Source organism: Stegodyphus dumicola, chromosome 3 (assembly GCF_044657685.1).
Source record: "Stegodyphus dumicola isolate Sdum_Otavi_A_Nest chromosome 3, ASM4465768v1".
Lineage (NCBI taxonomy): Eukaryota > Metazoa > Arthropoda > Arachnida > Araneae > Eresidae > Stegodyphus > Stegodyphus dumicola.
In genome coordinates, this window is record NC_140770.1 from 138806967 (window position 1) to 138823372 (window position 16406).

General features: G+C 29.5%; 1 protein-coding gene across 2 annotated transcripts in view; it reads left to right on the top strand.

Annotated features, from left to right (window-relative positions):
- The window catches only part of LOC118183369 (proline dehydrogenase 1, mitochondrial-like), a 67382-nt gene that overhangs the window by 12072 nt on the left and 38904 nt on the right, over positions 1-16406 (top strand). Inside the window, exons 3-5 of one of the 2 annotated variants that reach the window (XM_035352881.2) lie at positions 6863-6936; positions 12248-12391; positions 12518-12582. In XM_035352881.2, the coding sequence (XP_035208772.1) occupies positions 6863-6936; positions 12248-12391; positions 12518-12582 (283 nt within the window). The remainder of the gene's footprint in view (positions 1-6862; positions 6937-12247; positions 12392-12517; positions 12583-16406) is intronic. The other variant, XM_035352882.2, reaches the window with a different exon arrangement.

The window sequence follows — 16406 nt, forward strand, 5'->3', positions numbered from 1 at the left end:
AAAAAATTGTTTTCATTTGCATTCACATTAAATGCAATCAAGAATCCTTCAGTCACATTAAAAAAATTCTTCTCAAAATGCAAATTTGCCTTACTGAAGTCCATTACAAGTTGTATGCATTATGCTGATTCCTGTTGCAATTACTTATTTCTTTGATATGTATCTTTTAAACATCACAATCATGAGCATGAGCATAAATGGGCGTATTTAATTTGGAATGTTATGTTTATTCAGTATGGTGATCAAATGTGGCTCTTGAAGCCGCATCTATTTTCAAAATTAGGCTTTGAATGTCTAATTCATTATTTCTACGAAGATTTTCACTTTCACAAGAATTTATCTTTAGTTAATGACATTAATTCCAACCCCATTAAGAAAGAAAGAATGCATGCTCAGGTATCTGTAATCACTTCCACACTTTTTAGCTTATTTGTAAATGATATGCCTGAGCATTCAATAGTAAAATCCCAAACTATGCTGATGAAATGTTGTAATAACAGAGTCAAGAATATCTCAACTTGCAACAGACCATCTACATTACAACATCAGTATTCTGGAGAATAAGATTAAATACCTGTAAACATTGCATCATTTTATCCTGTAGATATTAAAAAAATCAGCTTGTCAATATTGAGATCAAAATAAAATAATTTCAATTATACACTTTACCAAATACCTTGGATTCTTCTTAGATCAATAATTTAATTTCAAGAAGCATGGAAATTATGTAATCAATGAAATTTTCGAGCTTACATAGCAGTTTATAACCTAATCAGAATAAATTCAAAATTAGTCATGAGAGTCAAAAGAATGCTCTACCTCACACTGATCATGTCAATATTATTTGGGGGCTGCATCCATCTGGGCAACAGCCCCCAAATTTAGAGAGTGAAAATACTTGTTCTACAAAACAAAATGTTGTGAGCCATTATAAATGCACCTTGGTGCTCCAAAAATTGCCAAATACACGAATTACAAATGGAACAATGATTGCATCACATAAGTTCTTCCAGGAAGGTTATGAATTCAAGGTACACCCATATCAATAGCCTTGTCTATTATGACCCAACAGTGAAACACCCATTTAAAAGATAAGAATAATCCATCGCAATACTAAATATTAAGTAATAGGAAGTAGCATTAAATAATATGAAATAAATAATTGTTTTCTTCTAGTAAGCATTAAAAAATGCTTCAATTTTTGTTTTCTCTCAGAGCTAACAGATTGTCACTAATTATGTATTATTTTTATTGTAAAAACATGTATATAGTACTTTATATTATGCTTTGTAGAACAGTATAATCTGTCACTTAAATCTTATAATGTATTTTAATATAATAATTATAAACTTATAATATATTTTTAATCCAATTGTATATAGCAACATGGACTGTAACTAGTGTTTATTAACTAAAGTATATTTTTCTAAATGGAATTGTATTTTTATATCTTATCGGGTATTTTGTATAATGCATTTATTCATAATTTCATGTGAATAGTCCATTCTAATCATAACATGAGTATCACTTGATATGACTTTGTAAGTCTCACAAATTCAAGCTCCTATGTCATATACGACTGTTATCGATGCAGTGCGATTCAATTTTCAAACTTCAAAACTTTCAAGTGTAACAAAGCTTTCCCATTTCTACCTATAAATTCATGTATTTAGCTCAAACCGCATTTATTCTATTTTTCATGATTGACGAAATTGAGGAGTAATATCTTCTTGACCAATAAATAGTGACTGTATAGATATCTATTCCAGTGGCTCAAAATATTTTTCACATCAAATACATTTGATGGCACAAGAGCATTTATTAATAAAACACCAAAGGCTCAACTCTTGCATACAAGTTAAAAACTTTAGTGGTTGTCTACTTAATGGACCACCAATTTAATGGTAGTCGGGCTTAAATGTCATAGCACAGGTTACATGTGGTCGCCCAATGTGGTGATATTTTGTGTTGGATGGTTTAGTTGAGATTTTGGCAAGATTTTGTTTGTGTGGCAACCCTTTTTAAGTGGAAAATTTTGTGAAGAATGTGGTTGTATTTCATCATGGTGGTTGTTTGGTTACGTGTTAAATAACGGCATATAGTTCCATGAAGGAAATTGTGGTGGTATATCAGCCACACGTTTTAAAGTGTATTCAAGCTACATTTAGTTCTAGAAGATATGTTGTTGAAGTTATTAATGAAGCACTTGTTCATGGTTGTATTCATGCTGGCACAAGTGTATTTTTGCAGTTTTTATGGGATTTTTGAAGCTGAACTTGACATGTGAGAAGTGTGGCTCTGTTATGAAGATTTGGAAGAAAAATTGTGTTTGTGAGGGATTTGCAGAAAACTTGTTGAGGGTAAAGAATGTGGTTCTCAACAAAGTTTGAGGTTTGGATCCTGGTTTTCCTGCAGCAAGTTGACTTCAGATGAAATTTTTATTGTAACATTTGAAATATTAAATCATAAAAAGATGTCTGATATAGCTAAGTAGTGACATTTTAGTTCACATGCTTTGTGTGATTGGCATAATTTTATTAATGAAAGTATATTGGATTATATATGTTTGTCCTTTCAAGTTTTTAATTTAAAATTAGTATTTTGCTTTTTTTTTTTTTTTTTTTTTTTTTTTTTTTTGAGAGCTATTTTGAATGATAAGTGAATTTGTATTTTCTTGTTTTAATTTTGTAGAGGGTTATTTTAATTGTTGCATTTCTTTAATTTTGTGTTTTTTTTCCTTATTTTTTAATTTATTTGTGTTAAAATTGTTTTGAATTGATTGTTATTTTAGTTTAATTGGCTGTAGTGTAGAATTGGGTGCCCCTTCAATTGGCAACAAATTTTATTCGATTTTGATGATGAAAACCCATTTCTGGTTACCTTGATAGTTTAAATTTGATTTTAGCTTCCTAATTTTTTTAATGATATGTAGATTGATGTGTACATGCTCAAAGTCAAGGCAGTGCACAATGCTGAGTTTGTGAAATTCTCTGATGTTTTTTCAAGTGAAAATAGATCGATGTGTACATGGACACCGAGTTTATGCAATTATTTGACTTCTTATTTTGGTTTTGTGTACTGGCCATCTTGAAATTGTGCCTTCCTGGTGCCGATCTTGGCGTAAAAAGAGGATCACGAAAAGATAAGGGGCACCCAAATGTACACTTGTACTGTTTAAATTTGTTGTGAAAAAAATTTGTTCTTATGATCACAAATTATTCAAATATGTCCTAAAGCAAAACATACATAAAACATACAAAAGTACTGTATGGTCAAAAGCAGTAATATAGAAAAAAAAAAAAAAAAACATATTTGAAGTTCTAGCCTATCCTTTGGAAATAAATCTATATATTGCTATCATGTTACTTTTTGTATCACCATTTTATTGAAAGATCGAGAAAAGTGTAAACTAGTGATCAGTAATGTAACTACTTTAAAAAAAAATCATTTTCTAATTTATTAAAAGTGTTTTCTTTTATTTATAAAAAAATCATATCCATATCTGAAATAATATATGATTAGTTGTCCATTTGATTTTAGAAATCTGTATCTAGCTCTGTATGTTTATATGACAGATATAAAAAATGGTATATTAGAAAATGTCTTTAATTAAAAGTGAGTATTTATTATTATTGCTCTTATTATTTTATTTTTAGCAAAAGTGTGACTATTTTAGTGAGACTATTTCTATAAAAATGTAATATTTATTAGAAGCACTTTTAGATAGATTTTCTACATTAAAAAAATGTTTGAAAATTATTGTTTGATAATGAAAAGAAAAAATGCAGTAGATTTGTGAAAATTTAAGTCATTGAAAGATTTATTTCACAGTGTAAAATGTAGTTTAATCACACACTGATTTTCACAGAAAATAAATTGTAGTCTCGTAAGTTATTTTATGATACTTTTCTAAACATTAGCATTCTTATGTATAAAATGTTTTTGCACCGAATTAAAAATATTTTAGTTAGAAATACAAAGTACTCTATTGTATATATATATATACATAGAGAGAGAGAAAGGGAGAGTATATTATTTTACAGTCCTTCAAAGAATCTGTCGTAATTTGTTACACACTATACATAAAAACATAATATAGTTCACAAGCTAATGCTAATGCAGTGCATGAGAATGTAGCATTCCTCACATAAAATCATAGAAATAACCTGCATTGAGATACAGATATATTTTAACATGACACTATGCATGATGAAAGACCTTTGTGATATCATCATTATCTGGGCATTTTCTGGTTTTCGTAATAGTATTGCTTTCTAAATCTAATCAATAAAGATATTTGTGTAAGTCAAATAGTTCATGTGTCTTCCTAAGGAAAATGCCTGCGAATGTTAAATTGGGTGAAAAATTTGGCACTATTTTTTGATATTTACTCAATCACTAATAGAGGATATTATTTTAATTTTCTTATAGTATTGCATGTTATTCCATGGCAAATGCAGCTTAGTAAGCATGCTCATTCCAGCTTAGCAAGATACATGCATATCATTGCTTCAACATGAAGATGCTGCAATTAATAGTTACCTTATAGTGAATATTGCTACTGCTCATTTCTTAAGATGAAACATTTTCTTTTTGTGTAGAGTGGGAAGAAAAATATACAAGTAGTTGATTCTTTGGGGAGATTACCTCATGAAATACCATGCAATATATGATTTGTAAGTAAAGTTTTGTTACTTACATTTAATGCCATCAACTGTGAAAGTTGATTGCCATCAAACCATAAAAGTTGATAGAGAAACCACCAAAGCTATGTACTTGTTCCTTTCATAGGGCTAGACATCTCTTGAACAATCATCAATGAACAATCAGTATTTGATCTGCTTCATTTTTATGCTTTGTAAAAAAGCTTTCTTCGAGTAGAACTTTGTAAAAAAGCTCTACTGTTTTGTTAGCCTTTCTGATTTTACCAAAGCAGGTAATTGTTCTAGTCTATTATTGTTTTGTTGGTCATATTTAGCTGATCATATTATATGCATTAATATGCACTTTTTTGATGGTAGGATCTCATATTTCAAAAATAATCCACTGTGTGCTGTTTAGTAGAATGCAGGTCCCAAATTTTAATAACTTTTTCAGAATACAAGAAAAATTACAGCTATAACAGCTAATTTATATCTTTGTTCATAAAAACAGGTGGTTTATCAAGGATAAATCAAGGTTACATCAGATGAGAATACAGAAGTTATGAGTGTGTTATTAGATCAGGCTCATCCATAATTGGTGATGAATCATGCTGCTTCATGACAGTTTCATAGTCGAGGGAATAATGTGTAAATGCCCAGATTATTTTTCTTTTGATAGCCTGTTCCTTGGATTAAGCATTGCTCATAATACAGTCACATGTGACTATTTAATAGAGATTACTTAAAATATATTAGCTTTGTAAAGTTTTGAGAATTTTGAGTGTTTAACCTTTAAACTGAATTAGAGTTAATTAACATCCTTTATCATACCATGTTTAAGAGTTTTATCTGGTATTTTCTTTTTATAATTCTAAAACATAACAAGCAAACTTAAATTTTGTTCTACATTATCTAGCTAATTTTGTTTATCTGCAGTCATAATTTTATTGTGCATCAATTTAGCATACTGAATTTTTTATTAGTCTGCAAAAGTGGTGGTTTTTTTTTTTTTTATAACCTTATAAAGCAATTTGTTTTTCATTTCATTTATATTTCTTGATTCTGTTACCCCTTTTTCAAGTTTATATTTTTACTTTCCAGGTAACAGATATCATTTTAAGTTATTGTCTAAGAGATATGTGTATCATTACGAGAAATTTAATAAAATAAAGACAATTCAGTACTTGGGTATTAAGTGGCACCTGCACTGCAAAAAATTTTTTAGCATCTTTTGATGTTCAAATAAAGCAAAATTCCAATAGTTCAACATAATGTAGGCTAAGGACATTAGGGACATTTGAAAACTCAGATGATAATGATCTTAGCAACTATCCTGCATGTAAAATGCAATGAAAACAAGTTACTGTTCTACAGATTGTTACTATTTTTGTAAAGATTTATAAAACATATGACTAAAGATTAGTCTATAATTAGATTTTTGTCAAAATATTTGTTTATTATATAATTTTTCAATAAAGATTTAATCTGTTAATGTGGATTAATCTTTCTCTGCTGAAATATTATGCTAGCTTTCAGCTAGCACGTATATCCTCATAACACCCGTAGAGATTTCCAACCAGTAGATTACTTCTTTGATTTTTTTTTAATATAAATTTTCAATGATGATGATGTCATTTTCTAAATCATGCAGGAAGTGTTTCAAAATATGAGTGTAGAAATTTGATTTCATATTTTCTATAATACTTTGGCCAAAAGTATAAATAAAAAATGTTACACTTGGTGGTAGAAGCAGAACATGGATCTCTACTTACTATTTTAGCTTCATTCAGTTGTATGAATTGGAAGAATATCCAAGATCAGGAAAATGATTTTTATCTACATATCTTTCACTTAAAAACTTCATTGCAGAATCAGTGTTGTAAATAAACTTGGTCTATCCATGTGCCTTCTCTTTTAGACCTTTTACTCCCCTTAAAATTGGGGGGGGGGGATCTCATTTTTCCAGAAAATTTTCAAATATCTTCTGTTTGCTACAATAATTATAAGAAAACAATCATAAGTCATGAGATCTATTCTTTGCAATGTATCAGTAGTTGTCAGCTAATGTCAGCTAAATTGTTGTTATTTAACAACAATTCTAATAAAAAGAATTTGGAAACCAGCTAAGTTTCCTTAATAGTTCTTGATCTTCATCTCTGTTTAATGTCATTATTATTTTAACTGATAGTTTGAAATAATTTTTGAAATTAATTTTTTAGGGCTTCTCTTTCACATCAGTCTGGAGACACGAAAAGTGGTAAAGAAATTTCCTCATTGGACTCCATATGTATATGTAATGTGTATTTTAAATTATATAAAGATTTCATTACAAATTAATTTTATTCATGAATTGCATCCTTTAAAATATGTATCCAATACAAAATTTTTACAGTTAAAAATGCTATTTAATTGAATTTCTTTGAAACAAAATCTGAATTAACTAAAATGCAAATACATGCACATTATCACATGATTACATTTTAACTCACTGGGCATAGAGTGATATTGGTGCCCTTTAAATGATATTAGCACCAAGAAAACAGTCTATTTAATTTTTAACACATTTGATGCCCCAATATTTAGCATTCTTAGCAGTTATAATTTTTAACGCATTTGATGCCCCAATGTTTAGCATTCTTAGCAGTTATAAGTGATGGGTAATCTGGTACTTTGTGTAGGTATTGATTAAGAAAAAAGAAAAATTTGAAACTGAGAGATAGCAATTTTGCATTTAAAGAATGCTTCCATAATATTAATTTATTTAGGGTAATTTATTTTAAAACAAAATATTTACTGTAGTTCTGTACTTCAGATACAGCAAAGGGAACAGATTTGTTATTTCAGGATGTCTTAAATGTAATTGAACATCAGCTCTGGAAAACAAATGATAACATCATTATTTGTAGTGTAGCATAGTTACTTATAACTAAGAAGGATGACTTATTTTAAATATAGTTGTAGAATATGAACTACACTAATCATTTTTTTTATAAGAATGTTTCATTTATTTTTTCTTCTCCCTTTATCTGCCAAAAGGGCTCTCATGATTATTTAAAAGGCCTCTACACTCTTTATTCAAAGTAAATGGTCTGCTGGAGTTTCTGTTTCAGTTTATTGTAATGATTTTTAAATAGTTTTACTATTCATTGACGTGGAAACATAGTTCCACAACTGATGTATGTATATTATATTTTATGTAATGAACTAATTTAATCCCCTTTCTTTTATTGCCAGTATAAAATATATAAAAATAAAGAATATCATAATTTTCTAAACCGTAAAGTATTAATAATTGCCATAAATTGCATTTCCCTTTTGCATATTATGGTGATTAATTTTTAATGATTTCATGAAATATGGATAGCTTATGTTACTCAAAATTTCATTGCTCTACTATTTTAAAAGCACTGGCTTTTAAACTATAAAGTTATAAGTTTGTCATTTTTCTTTAGTATGTATGTCATTTTTCTTTAGTATGTATAAATTCACTGAGACGATAGAATAAAAAAGAAGTGTCACTGGTCATCACAATGTATATTTGTTAATCATTGTTCACATTAATTTAAAAAAACAAATAAGACACATATGCATATATATATACAATATATAAACTTTTATATATATAAATTTAAAGCATCTAAAGTTTAAAGTAAATTAGAGTCAAAGCAAGGCATTTCCGCAACAATATTAATAATTGCAACCTTGTTTAAGAGGTTTAACACAATATCTAAAACTAATCAAAATTAAAATAAGAATTCATAGTAGTACAATGTCTAAAAATAAAAGGGAAAAAGAAAAAAATATACAAGGTAATAAAAATATAAAGTAATCTCCTTTAACTGAAACTATTCAGAACTCATCTTTTGAAAATAAATTTAAGCTTCATAAAAGTCGATTAATATGTTTCAAAAACGTGTTTCATTCTCCTGTTCATTTGAGATCAAAAACCAAAAAACGAATCTATTAAATTTTCATTTAAAACATCAAAATTCATATAAAACCAAAAAATCAAATCTCAAATGTACCAGGATTTTCCCTACACGCCTTTAAAACACTTGGAAAAATGAATAAAATATAATATTGTGCTAAATTAACTACTCAAAAAAAAAAAAAAAAAAAAAAGTTACATTATTTTTGACCATCAAAAAAATTAAATTGGTCTAAAATCATTATATGCAAATCCGAAATTCTAAAGCAGATAGATATAAAGAACAAAACAAATGTACTTTAAACCAAATTGTCATTTAAACAACACAAAAAAATTGGGTGTTTCTCAATTATCCTAAACTAAATTTTTAATCCCAAGAAAAGGAAGAACTTTTCATAAAGATTCTTTAAATTAGAAAATCAAATTTGAGCCTTTATCAGCCAAAAACTGAAACCAATTAGAAACAAAAATTGAAGAAAATACAAAATTACTGAAATCTGAGGACAACCTTCTAATCAAAAATATACTTAAATCTTCAGACAACCAGACTGTGTTCCTTGTAGAATTCAAAGCTGCTCTGGAGAAGCAAAAAAATTGTAGGTCTTGAAAAAAGCATGCAATAAGGTTCAAAGTGTCCAATATCAGAATTAAGTATTTAAACATGTGTTCAAAATGTCCTATCCTGTTAAATTTTGTTGTGTGCGAGAGTGCCAAATGTTGGGTGCGGTCTGTAAAAATTATTACGTATGCGGAAGGTGATCACATTTTATAGGAATTTGTCAAAAGTAAAAAATGACCACTGCATATGATCAGAGCTTTTTGTGAAATGTAAACATAGTAGGAAAATAAAAATTGTTAAGATATATGTAAAGGCAATTAAAATAAGCAATAACATGAAAATTTGGCATCCAACAGGTAAAAGACTGAAAGTAAGCTAAAAGTGACAGTAATTTATAGTCATAAAAATATATAAAACACTGTACAAGAAGGGAGAAACTGTGAAAATTAGTTAACACAAATTTTTTTAATTAATCAATCCTTAATGCAACTGACTGTAAAATAAATGAAAAAATAAAACAAGGTGTGGATTGAAATTAGAAGGGTAAAAAATTATTTATTTTGCATGCAGTTTTTTCAAGAGCTTGATGCATATATCCAAAGGTACTTTTCTACATATCTTAGTTTAAGTGAAAAAAAAGTTGAAAAATTAATAGTTATTGAACCTTTAAATATATATCTCATCTGAATAAATAAATTGAATCTCCAATATTACAATTACAATCCAAATATTAACCCTTTGCACTTCAGCCAGTAACTTACAGTACACCAACAAACAACTCCAACACTATATCGGTTATTAGTTACAAGTGTACGTATAAAAAATACACTTGTTGCAATAAAACAAAATATTTATTCATTAGCTACATTATAGAAAACAAGTTTATAAATCTTCAATGAAATGAAAATTTTATGCTTTGTAATTTATAGTGGTATGATATTTTTGGAAACATCACCTACATGCATGCAAGGTTTCCTAAGACAACTATCACAAAATTCACTAGTTTCATGTCTTTTTTCCCTGTCTGTTAGAGTATACAGGACAATAGTGTTTCTTTTTTATATAAGGGTTTACAAAGTTTTCAAGTGAAACATGAAAGACACTTATTGTGAATGCTATTAACATATTAAGATAAACATATTAAGATAAACATATGCATCAGTGTATATGGTACAACCACGAATAACTGGCCCATGGTTGGCACACTGCCATTGGCTAGTTATTTGTAGTTATAGTGTATAAATAGATTTGTGACCAGGAAGAAAGCCTTCAAGAAAAAGGGGAAGATTCAAATAATGAAATCTGGATCCAAAGATGAAGAAGTTACAGTCCTAAACACATGCATCAGTTTATACAGTGTTGACCCTAGACCAGCGGTGGCAAACCTTTTTGGATCCGCGTGCCCAAAACCTTTGGGGGGGCATGGCCAAAACTTTGATTAAATCCCCATCGGAGCACATGTGTTTTGGCAGGCACAGTGAAATTTGAAAGCTGGCTGTTGTTAGACGGTTTGTTTTAGAAAGATAATTGCAAAAACCAACTTTCTGGTAATTATAATTTTTCAATTTTCCTTCAATAAACACCTTCCGCATCTTGTGGTTGGTGTCAAAGTGGTGTCTGACACTAGATGTGTGACTTTCCCTGCACAGAATGCATAATACTTTCCTGTTTTGTTCAATGAATCCAAATGATTCTGTCCAGGTCTCTTGAAATGATCATTCATTATCAATGTTTAATTTTGCCTTTTTTGCTGGAGTCATTTGTGAGGGTTTAAGACCTGGAGTATAGAAAATCTATTTAACAATGAAAGTATTAAAACTGACCAGCAGTTTGCAAAAAATTTGAGTTCGCTTGGGAAACATTAGCTGCTTCAACTTCGGCATATTCTTTTGCCATGTAACAAATAATATGATGGACCCAAACAATTGAAATGGCATTATGCAATAAGCAAGTAAATGAAACGTTAAAGAAAAGACTAAAACACTTATTTAAATTATATATTATCATTTTATTGTGACTATTGGTTATGGAAGTAATATTTTAGTCGCATGCCGGCTGATGATGCTCTGCGTGCTGATTGTGACACGCGTGCCATAGGTTTGCCATCACTGCCCTACACCATCAGCTGCTCACGTGCAAATTAAAATTAATCGCCCCCTTTTTTTTTACAGAAACATAATATGTTTGATAATGATTCCACTATCCTTAAATTTGACTGCCCATGCACTGGGCACCATCATACACCTTGATAGGATTGGCCCTGAGTTTATACAAAAGTGCTCAAGTAAGCAAAACAAGCATGTTGCCATAGCAGTGACAGTGGATTTAAAGTTTATATTTTAAATGTTGCATTATCGTCAACAATGGAGTACATAGGGTTAAATCATTCTATTTGCAAGGCAAGTAATAAAAAAAATTATTAGCTTGCTATGAAAAGTTTTTTATGATTAAAAAAAAGTCATTGAGTTGTGAGATGATTTGTTAAATTTTATGAAACCATTGAGGTCAAAATAATTCTTTTATGTAGAAAATTTATTTTAATACTAATACATAATGACATGTTTGGAAATTACATTTTCTTTGTTACATACCTTTCTTCTAAACAAGCGTTTTTATAACCTTCAATCCTGTTTAACTAAAATTCATCTGTATTTATATGCAGTGACGTTAGATTCCAACTTAGGTATTATTGTACTACATTAGTTAGATCTGGTAATAAAAGAAATCTTAAATAATAAGAGAAATTTCTCTTATTTAACTAATAGAAGAAATAATTGAATCTATCGTAATGGTGATTGTCAAATAATAAATTCTAATAAATTTGTGAAAAAGTTTTAATTATCTGGCAGAAAATGATGAAAGTATGAAATTCAGTAATATTGCAACTTTTATGTTCTGCATGGCATAGCTATATTTTATGTATAAAATACTGAGTAGAATAAATGTAATTTTTGGTGAATAGAATATTTTTTTAATTTAAAAAACAATGTTTTAAAGACTAGTTATTAATATTTTTTTAAGGAATTAGTTAATATTAATTTTGATTTTGCTTCCTAAATATAAATGTAAATTTTTCTTTTACATGAATATAAAGTCTTTGTTCTTTTTTTGAAATAGTTGATTTAAAGAAATATAAACCATACGAAGAATTTGCTGATCGTCGGAAATATTATGCAAAAGCAAGAACATATTTTTACTTAAGTGAGGCTCAGTGTGAAAAGAACATGGAAACATTTTTAAAATGTATTGATGCTGTAGCTGGTAAGATATAGGACTTGATTCCTTTTACATTATGCTATTCACTATATTATGTTTTCCGTTTCATGATATAACCACTGCTTCTCAGCTAAAAAGCATTTTTTTTTTTTTTTTTTTTTTTTTTTTTAGGCACAACTCAATCTACAGGATTTGCTGCAATAAAGTTAACTGCTTTAGGCCGTCCACAATTACTTGTATGTACATTCAGTACTGCATTTTAATTCAAACACTGTAGTTGCTTTTAATTAGGATAGTAATTTTATTGTAAGAGGGAACAGTCAAAATTTATAAAACAGCTGTGGAGAAAACTGTGAAAATTTCACAACCTGAGATCTGCCCAAAAATTTGACAAAATATTTGTGCCTTAGGATTTACATGAAAAACTTTTGAAAAACTTTGATACTAAGATATACTAACATTTTAAAAAGCACAGAGGTTCCCAAAGTGTGTGCTGCAGTGCCCAAGGGTGCTCCTGTTTACTCTTTTATGGAATCTAAAAAATTGAAATCTCATGCACTGCCTAAATCGCTCACTGCTTAGGAAACTGACAACACTACTCTCCTCCCATGTACGGACTTCGGGTTGGGTATGGCAATGCCAAATTCTTTGCTATCCGATGCCAGAGATTTCTGGAAGCCCGCATTCGACCATTGCGTCGCTTCAACAGAAGTTGTCTCAAGGGCTCATCTTGACCACTGCATGTTATGTGGACCCATCACATCATCCATAGGGAAGCACTTGCATCGAAGTAAATGAGCTGTGAATCGAATTTGGTATTGGGACATATCATAGACGTAGTAAACTACATAAAAACTAGGCTGCTGATAACCAAACTATTCAAAAAACTTTGCATGGACATGGAAGCTGAACAATGCTATATTTTTGCAGTTGACAATGACTTTCATGTGGGAATGTCTTATCCCATGCATTCGAGCTACATTAAGAAATTCACACTTTTCTGCAAGAGGAAGGACATGCAAACTTTAAATACTTTCCGAACAGGTTTTTTACTAAAATTGACATATTTGTGCGATATATTTGACAAACTGTGGAACTACAGGAGAAGACTGCGGTGTTTAGAAGGAAACTGCAGTTGTGGGTAAGAAAAATTAATACAGATAGTGGGCGAAATTGTTTCCCCGTATTGCATAAACGCGCTTCCTCTAATGAGCTTGTTGTCTCTCAAAAATTGCTGTTTCTTTTAATGGAACACCTTTAGAAGCTCACTGAATGCTTCGCAAAATGCTTTGCGAAGAAAATATTGAGAAATATTTGTGGATCCAAAATCCATTCCATGCTCAAGCTTCAACAGAAATTACTTTACGAGAAGAAGAGAGTCTTATTGAACTCTCTTGCAACAACAGCCTTAAAACAAAATTCGCTTTTTCTGATTGGATAATCATCAAAAATGAATATCGATCTCTAAGTTCCAAAGCTTTAAGGATTATCACAACGGTTCTCAACCTTTTGAATAACGTATACCATCTAAACAAAAATTGAAAACTTTTAGTACCACCACTATAAAGTATTACAACCACCACCACCACCACCACTCTTGAACAAAGCTCAGATCGCATAAATTTACGAGTGTTAGAAGAAAATCTCATTCAGGATGTTGAGGTTTTAATTTTTGAATTTAATAGTTAGAAGTACTTTGCTTCTTAGTGTACCACCTATTTTTCTGTTATGTACCACCGGTTGAGAACCATTCCTTTTGCAATATCATATTTATGTGAAACCAGATTTTCAGCTGTAGCTCTAATAAAAAGAAAATATGATTCAAAGATCAACGGGGAGCAAGAAATGAGTGTGGCAGTGTCAAGTCTTATACCTTGCTTTGAAAAACTTTGTGGAGATCAGCAAGCTCTCCTGTCTAATTGATTTTTTTTTCCTATTTTTCTTTAATAATGATAATATAATATTCTTGTGTATCAGTTCAATATATATCTATATGAGCTTCAGATTGTGGTTATTTTTATTTCTGTGCCTGGTCACTAGTATCAATATAGAGTCATATTTAATGAAGTGGTGTGATTTGGTATGACACTATGTAGTAAACAGGTTATAAAGCACAAACCTTGCACAATACTTCATTGAACACGACTAAGGCACCATGACAAAATACTAAACCTGTAAGTGTGCTGCCAACTGAAAAAGTTTGGGAACCTCTGATCTAGTATATGTAGAGTAATAGTGTAATATAGTACATAATTAATAAACATTATTTACATATTTAGTATGTAATTAATAAACATCATGTTACATGTTCCTTATTTTATAAACCATTCAGATTCTACCAGTATTATTAGTATTGATGCATGAGCTCAAAACTTCTGTTTATTCTATTTGCATGGACTGGGTAATTTAATGTACATACATACATTTTTGTTATTCTGTAACATGTTTTTAAATTTAGATAAAGATTTTTCACTGTCAGAATTTTTTTTGCACAAACACAATCTGTCTATAGGAATTTATTATTTGTCAGTACAGAAAAGCTTATTATTTGTCAATATCTATGAGTGGTGCCTTAATTTTCAAACAGATTTTTTATGGACAGTGCTTGTTTCACAATTCTAGTTAAATTTATGTGATTCAAGGTTATAAATTCTGGAATAAGACTACTTTCTTTGCAAGATACTTTCTTATTTTAAATCGTAGTGAAATATTTTTGTTCATTAATTTTATGAATGTATAAGTATTAAAATTATTTAAAGGTGAAAACAATTCATCAAGTATATTCAAAATTAGAAAGTAAGAGCAAAAAGTTTTACATTTGTGAATTTTTTTATAATTATGCTAAAATTTAGTATGCTTGAAATCTTAGAATATTTGTTAAAATTCATGAAATTCTTTAAGGAAATTTTTGCTATGATAAATTTGTTACCCTGTCTATAATATTTCTCAGTTTTATATGGCACTAAAGTATAAACTCACATAAGTGAATAGTTTTTTTATAGTTAGTTAAAGTATAAAAATATATATGTGTACAAATATATTTTTATACTTTAACTCTTTGAAGATGATATTGGCCCAGACAGCCTTTCATTCAGACGACCATAACCTTCCCTAACAGCCGAAATTCCGATGTTGTTTTCTTCCCTTCCCTAAGGTATGATGCAGTTTCCCCCAAATGCATTGTATCAGTTTATTGCAGACAGCTTGCCCTAAAAGGATTTATCTGTTTTTTCTTATATTTATTTGTTAGAAGTAGAAAGGATGCCATTTGAAATCTTGACTCTTATTTGTGCATTAATGGATGGGGAGGGGAAGAAATTTCTGTGACTCTTGAAAACCATTTCAGACGGTTCGGTATTTTAGTATACGGGTTAGCTAAGGCTTTGGTTTTTAAAGAGTTAAACTGCTATAGTTTTATGTCTTTTAATATCTTTAATTTACATTTTATATTTGCTGACACATTTTTTACCCTCATGTATTCTCTACTAGGGTTTCTAACACATAATTTAGGAATCTATGGTTTTTATAATTTTCAGCCTCCCAATGAATTTATAAAATGAATTCATCCTTTCTTTCCCTTAAATACCTTCCATTTTATTGGGAACTTTCTAGGATTATCTGCACACCTGATTTCAACATTTGCTAGAATTGCAATATTTTTATTTCCTTATATGAAGTAAAAGAAGTGCTGTAATCATGAAAAATTTTTGGTATCATATTTCAATACAGCTATGCATGTTGTCTGTTTCCGAATCCATTCAAACAGTTTTTTTTTTTTTTTTTTTTTTTTTTTTTTTTTTGCATGGCATACGTATGGACAGAATAAAGGCCTGTTTTTTCCAATAGGGCTTGTAAAATGGATTTAAAGTGGATTCTAAAAGAATTTTTTTGTGATGTCTGTGCGTATGTATATATGTATCTTGCAGAACTCAAAAACGATTAGCCATAGAACATTGAAATTTTATACATGGGATTACTAGTTATGCACCTCACTTTTTTATGGTAATTGGGCAGAATCAAACGTATGTGTGTGTGTATATATATATATATCTATAGTATA